At 39.0% G+C, this 7,409-nt stretch overlaps 1 protein-coding gene across 2 annotated transcripts in view; it reads right to left on the bottom strand.

The window, feature by feature from the left end:
* Positions 1-393: 393 nt before the first annotated feature.
* The window catches only part of ppargc1b (peroxisome proliferator-activated receptor gamma, coactivator 1 beta), an 85,436-nt gene continuing 78,420 nt past the window's right edge, over positions 394-7,409 (bottom strand). For both annotated transcript variants that reach the window (XM_069169411.1, XM_069169413.1), the window contains exons 11-12: positions 7,039-7,166; positions 394-6,580 (exon numbers count right to left, since the gene is read on the bottom strand). In XM_069169411.1, the coding sequence (XP_069025512.1) occupies positions 6,489-6,580; positions 7,039-7,166 (220 nt within the window). In that variant the 3' untranslated portion in view covers positions 394-6,488. The remainder of the gene's footprint in view (positions 6,581-7,038; positions 7,167-7,409) is intronic.

Genomic DNA, 7,409 nt, shown 5'->3' with positions numbered 1-7,409 from the left:
TGATTTATTCTCAAAAGTTTTACCTTGCTCTCAAAAATAATTTTCTTCCAGTTAATTTTTCACCTGTCATGTGGCCCTAATGCTCCATCATAGAGAACCACAGACAGAAGACGGAAGTTATCCAAAAGACACTGTAATCCATTGTTGGCCTTGGTCTTTTCATGGGATTTGTCAAGAGTCTAAATATTCTTTAGAACTACAAAATGAAGTATGTCGGACCCATTTTCATCCAGATAATTAAAAAGGTTCAAAAGCAGAGATTAAAAAAAAAAAGCCAAAATGTCCCTGAAGCTTCTTTTTGATATTTTTGGAAATGGTGAGCTGATATCACTGATCATAATCTTTACAGTTTAATTCTTCCTTGTTCAAAAATCACCCTGTGCGCTGAAATAATGTTGTTCATTAGGATTTTATTTTTTGGAGGCAAATCAATGAATATATGTACTTTATACAGTATATGAGGAGCACATCTCTACAGTTTCATAATGTAAACAATCTCTGAAGAGAAATGTATTCAGTTTAAAAGGAAGCCATAGTCTTCTGTTTTAAACTATTTACATGAATTAAAATATAATTTATAACATCAGATACTTCCGCTTCTATGAAACTAGATTTTAACAATTCAAAAATACTGAAATGCCTTTGTCTCCACATTCTCAAGACATATGAAATCACACAAAACAGAGAAAAAAAACACCATTTAAAGACATCCAAACTAAGTGGCATATAAATAAAAAAAAAAAAAAAAAAAGAAGAAACGCAAAGTAAAACCAACATATGTAAAAATATAAAATCTCACTAGCAGTATTCACCTTTTTTGTTTTACCAAAAACTAAGTTAAAAAAGAAAAAAAAAAATCATTTATGTGAATTTGATAGTCATTAGATGTAAATAGACAAAGAAATCAATAGTAATGAAAAACAACAAAAACAATGTATGCCCTTTTTATGCCAAAGTACTTTCTTCCACCAAAAAACAAACAAAAAAACAGCCACTCACGTTTAGCAGATTTCGACAGTTTACAGTCCCTACTAAGTGCGTATTTGACATCACTGTTGCCATCAAGTTTAACAGATTACCCATTAGTTTCTGTGTATAGTACAAACTGTTGATGTTGAAATGTGACACAGCCACTTACAGATCAAACACGGAAGTGAAATCTGAGGCCAGAATCAGGCCGGTATTGCAAAGCACTCCTCTCCCCGGTCGGGGCTAATTTGATGATGTAGCTAGCTGACAGATACATTGTTTTTTTTTTTTTTTTCCCCAAACTGAGGAAACAGTAAGTGACATAAAAACAAATACGTGTTGTTGTTTTTTTTTTGTTGTTGTTTTGTTTTTTTAAGTGGGCCATGGCATCGGAAACACGACATCTATAAAACTGAATCTGACGAGGTCGTCGAAAACGTCACGTTTTTCCGTGAGCCGTCGTGAGCCATGCTCTTTATTGATGAAGTTTCTTTTTTCTTTTTTTTTTGGTCAACTTGCCTATCAAGTTTAATGGTTTTCTTGCCATTTTCCATTTTTCTGAAATGAAGAGTGGAAAGAAAGGTATTGCATTCTGACGAGGGTAATTCCCTTTGGAAGTTGTTTTTTTTTTATACTTTTTTTTTTTATTATTATTTGGATTCGTTGTCCATTGACCTAGGACCTAGACCAAGCGGACAGCGATATTATCATGTTGAAATGTGTCAACGTGTTCTCAAAACACTGAGGAGAATGATCAACATCAAAGTTTTCTATAAGAAAGTATATAATCATCTAGATATCTACACAAACACACAAATATATATTCATATATATGTATATACCTTTTTATAATATGGCTATTGAAAAAAGTTTTAATTACATCAGTAATTATTTAATAATAAACCACATTGGATTGGAAAGGAGTTTAAACAGTAATAATAAAAGCTAGTGGTAGCTTCGTTTTCCCCCCAATTGATTTTTAAGGCTCGCCATGATGAAAAATGGGGTCATTTTGATGTAATTCACCTCTAGAACAATAGAGGTGCCCTCGCAGGCACAGCGGCAGCCACTGTAAAAATCCAAGCACATACTGCAGCCTCAAGGTTTCCTCAAACTAGTTCCAGCCTGAATTTTGCATTTCACGTCCTTCACACACACACACACACAAAAATATCCTAAAAAACGGCAGGCCAAACAGGAGAAGGGAAAAACAGTTGGGATTTGTTAACTGAAAGCAGTTACATATTTGGTTGGTCAGTGAGAAAAATAAAATTGGAAAAACGGTTCACGTGGATTTGAAGGCAAATTTTTACCTCCAATTTTAATTTTTTTTTGGAAAGACGCAGCAGTGAAACTGGGATTTCTACAGTGACAACCTCGACTGTATCAACTAATCCGATATTCAGCGGGGTCAAACCAGCAACGACTTTCTTTTGTTTTTTTTCCTTTCCTCCCTCCCACATTCCTTTACCAGAGTTGTACGAGTATAGTTATTGGCTGTTACTGTACTTGAAGTGTTGAAAGCAACTATGATCTGAACGAACCTGTGCACCATCAAAATGTGGTAATAACATAGTTACAACAGCTTTCAATGAGAAAAAAACACATGGTGACGATATTTCACTACTTGGGACGTTATTTGTGCAAGAGTATATTCGTACAACTTGTTTTGTATGTGTTTACAACTGACCACATTCCTCCTGTAGATTGTTTTTATGTTGTTGTTTTTTTAAACAGAAGTCTACATACAGTAGCCTATTGAATTCGCAGCTCAAAGATTGCCCGTGTTATAGCTCAACAACCAACCATACACTGTACATTATTACCTCAGTTTTTCAGAAAGGCTGTCTTAAGATTATTATGTATTGCATCTCAAATTGCTCTTTAAGAAAACAGGAAAAAAAAAAAAAATCAACATTAGTCATTTTATAAACAGCAAAGAAATCGAACCTTCTAGTGTGATAGTCGAAAGGGATACTTGGATCTTTTTTGTCTTTCCTTTTCTACAGTGTTGGACTTTGTGTGAAGTCATTTCAACATCATTTTTTTCCCTTCATTTCCTCCCTGGACTGAACAAACATGAACTCATTGGAAAAAAAAAAAAAAAATCAACCTGGCAATCTCCTGTCTGATTAGCAATCAACTGTGACCTGCCACCTTTAAAAAAAAAAAAAAAAAACTAAACAAAAAAACACACATTTTATGTTTACAATGAGGCATAGTGCTATATACACATTATATATTCATATATTATATTTTCTTTTTTAATATGTAAACCAGCACATTCTCTCACTTTTTAGTAGTATACATACTAAGCACAAATACTCCTTCAGTTGTTCGCAATTAGTTTTGTTTCAATTTTTCTTTTTTTTTCGACACCTATTTTTTTTCTCAATCAGTATGTATAGCACTAAATTATTTTCGTTAGTTTTGGACATCAGTGAGCCCGGAGAATCCTTCCAAGCCACTTCACTCATTTTAGTTTTAAACACTGAATAAGGCGCCTTTGTACTTAGTGTGCGTTCCTAATAAAGTCAAAGGAGAATCAAGTGATGTAAACATTCAATTTTTTGTGTGTGTTACCAAGGAGTTGATTAGATAGAGAAAGGACGAGGATAGGGAAAGCGGGGGCGTTGCCGGGGGTTTGGGGAAGACCTGGAAACGAGGCCTTGAACCCACAAAGAGACAGAAGAGAGTTAGAGATAGAGAAAGAGTCGGCCTGCATTTTATTGAAATTCCTAAGCAAGGAGAGGAAGACCAGGGAAAGTAGGAGGGCTGGCGTGTCCCTGAAAGAAAAACTTGAAAACGAGTGCACCAAGCGCACTCAGGGACCAACCAACCGTCAAGCCACTGTTCAACCCCTCACTGACCCGCAAGCGTCAGCAGCGTCCAACTCAAACACGAGACGAAGACGAAACACTCAGTTACACGAGGACACACGGTCGAGACTCCAAGAAACGGACACGCTAAAAACCGTTATGAGCCAAGCGAAGGAAAGAGTTAGAGAAAGAGAGATTATCCTCCTCCCCCTCCCCCGCAAGGGGCTCAGTGGTAGAAGGAGTCATAGTATAAAAAATCAAAATAAAAAAATCAAACACCAAAACTACCCACAACTGCCCATCAGTTGAGAAAACCCTCACACAGAGAACATTTCCGACATAAAACAAAACAGATCAACAGGAGGGAGGGGGAGAGCATCCAGTAGAACAAAGAACTGAAACGACAGAGGGAGCGGGGATGGATGAATGTGAGGTAGAGATGCTGATCTGATACAGTACCTCCGAGACGAGAAATCAGATTCTCAGCCGATTGCTCTTTTTGTTACTTTTCAGCCGATCCCTCGCTCGTTCCCTGGCTGTGTTATCGGCGGCGGTTTGGTGCCACCAGATTGGCAGGCTTGGAGGCTCTCTCCCTTTTCACGACGTGTTGCTACTGGCTGCACCAGGTGTGTTAATTACAGGCGCTACCCAAGACTGCACTTCAAGCCAATACCGGTCTCGTGCAGTCAACCGGGATGACTTAGCAAGCCTACGTTTAAAGCACCAAAAAGCTCCACAATCTTTGGGCAAGCAGAAATGGGGAAAACGTGATGATTACATTCAGATTCTTGAATACATTCCATTTGAACCTTCAGATTCTTCTACCTCTAGCTATGGCCGTGTCCCAGGGGTAGATTACGCAGAGAAAATTGGTTTCGTTGCCTTTTTGCACTTTTAAAAACCCTCTGTCGAGCAATGCCAACAACAAAAACAAAAACAAAAAAGTCACCAAAAGATAATTCCAAGAAAAATTAATTGAAGATTGGACTGGAAGTAATGGATTCATACAAAGTATGACATGAAAGCGCCAGTGGCGACCATCGTTATTTCCCCCATTTTAGTCCTGCTTGCTGCAGTCCAAATGTAAACAGTAACCGTTGCATTGGCTGTGGCATTCGGGGGGAGGGAGGGGGGCGGGGGGGATTAGGTTCTAGCCGCTATTGGACGCATGTTCAGAAGGACCCTATCGAAGATACACAAAGACTTTCTAGATTTGGGAAAAATTTACTTGAAATTAACGGATGAAGCAAATCCTCGCTTAACATTTGTCAGCGGTTCTGATTCTGAAATGTTCAATGAGGAAGTGAGTAAGACTACGACTCCGGGGATGGACGCTCGGCCATCACTGAACCAAAGCAAGAAGGTGTCAAAGCTTGGGCAACTACGTCGATGATACAAAAATAGTGTTCACTGACCCTTTTTTGGACAGCCCAGCACCGAAGTTCAACTGACGCTGACCCGTCACAAACCCATATTTTTAACACCAGCCCAAATCCTAGAATTTCTTTTAACTGAGGCACTAAATATTTCCGAGGTGCTTTTTGAAACTTAGTTGCACTTAAAACTTATTTTTTGACCCATTTCAGCCACATTATTGGAAGTTGGGTATCCAAAGAAAGTGCAACTCAACAGGTGTCCAATTTGAACTCATTCTGAAGCTAATTTGCAGGAAATTGAGATTATTATTTTTTTTTTTTTCTGTAACTTTTTTAACAGATGGTAAACAATGTCGAAAACGGGGAAATCTTTCCCAAATCTTCGATGGGGTCTTTAGTGTGTGAAGCGCCTATCAAACAGAGCCTGTAGCAGCCAGTAGCAGAGGCCAAAATAGTCAGCATGGCAGAGTTCGAGATAAGAGTTAGAAGAGGGGAAAGTGGAGGACAGTAGAGACGTTTACCTCCTTACAGTGCATAGATCAAATCAAGGAAGCACTACAATTACTAAAAAGAAAAAAAACATAATTTTTTTCTTCATTTTAGATTTGTAAACTTTATCAGTCATCAAATGATTACGTTAAATGGTTTTTTTTTGTTATATTCTTTGTCCATAACACACACACACACACAATAGATTTTAAAATTTTATAACATCCACAATTTTTTGCTAAAAGAAAGCAGGGTTCATTTTTTTTTTTCTGGTTATACGACCACACAAGCGAACACAGCTTGCGGGTTCACCACTCGTGACCGGAAAGAAGGAGGGTTTTCTTATATATATTTTTTTTTCTTACAAAACAAACAGAACAAAGAACACGCACACGCAGGAACACACACCACGACGACCAACGCAACGCAGGGATAGCAAGGATTTGCTACAGGTCTCTCATGCCCGCTCTTCCAAGGCAGGGCGATGATGTCACCAACACAGACAGGAAGCAGCTTTGTTGTTACTGTTGTTGTTGTTGTTGTTCAGTGGAGAACTGTATCAGTATTGTTTGCAGTTGTTGTACCATTGTTGTTTAAAATCCTATCTCCTCCGTTGTCTCTTGACCCTTTCGGACTCCCAGTGGCTTCCTCGTTTTTAAGCAGTATCCTCCGGTGAAAGAAACTTAAAAAACAAAGTCCTTATTGTTACTTTATTCCAATGGTAAAAATGTAAACATTTTGCGAGGTTGCCTTGCATGGAGGTACTGAGAGGCCCGTCTGAGGGCAGAGCCGTGTTGTCAGAGGGGTGTTGCTGCAGTTTACTAGTGCTGTACTGTCAGCGGTGCAGGGATTTCTGGGCCTCCTTCAGCAGAGTGTCAAAGTCCAGCGCATCGTACTTGCTCTTGACGGGACCCGGACCCGCCTCGTCTGAAAACAAGAGGTAGAAACGAGGCCGTGGTCAAGCGAGTCAAATCTGTCGTAGTAGAAAGCAATCCACTTATAAAGGGAGTATATTTTATTCAAAAATCACGGCACCTTTAAGATGAACTGTGGTTCAACCAAACAAAAAGTTAAACTAAGAGTGAATTTTTTACATTCTGCCGTGCCGCTTTCTGGTACAACTTTTGGTACAAACACTCTGGTATAAATTTTTCTAGCGTGTAGTTTTTTTGTGGGTTTTTTTTCGACAATATTTTGTTCTTTTTGTTGGAAATCTTCAGACAAATTTGTTCGTGTTTAATACAAGCTGCAAAAAACAAGGCTCGAGGCAAATTGGCAAAAGAAAAAAAGTTATCTTCTGTTGACACCAGCGGCTGTGGGAGTACTTTTGTACCAGCTGATCCACCGGTAACCATGCCAATGTGCGTGTGCGTGTGTTTCATTACCAAGGTCTATGTAGCGTTTCCTTGTCAGCCTCCGTAGGCCTGCGGGTGCATTTTGGAAAACAGTGTCCCGTTCTCTGCAGTGCCTCTGAACCGTCGACTGACGAATCTTTATCACCCCGCAGCGCTCCCTGCAACCACACACACACACACACACACACACACACACACACACACACACACACACACACACACACACACACACACACACACACACACACACACACACACACACACACACACACACACACACACGCATTTTGCTTGGTAACACTTTGCTTTTGAGGAAATGGAAGAAGGTTCAAAATGGCACCAGAAGTATTTCACCGCTATCGGTTTTAAAAGAACGAATGAAAAAATAAGCGAAGAGGACA

The sequence above is a fragment of the Embiotoca jacksoni genome, unplaced genomic scaffold (assembly GCF_022577435.1).
Source record: "Embiotoca jacksoni isolate LCO1_2020_lvr unplaced genomic scaffold, fEmbJac1.0.p SCAF_45, whole genome shotgun sequence".
Classification (NCBI taxonomy): Eukaryota; Metazoa; Chordata; class Actinopteri; family Embiotocidae; genus Embiotoca; species Embiotoca jacksoni.
This window is presented reverse-complemented; position numbering and strand designations above follow the sequence as displayed.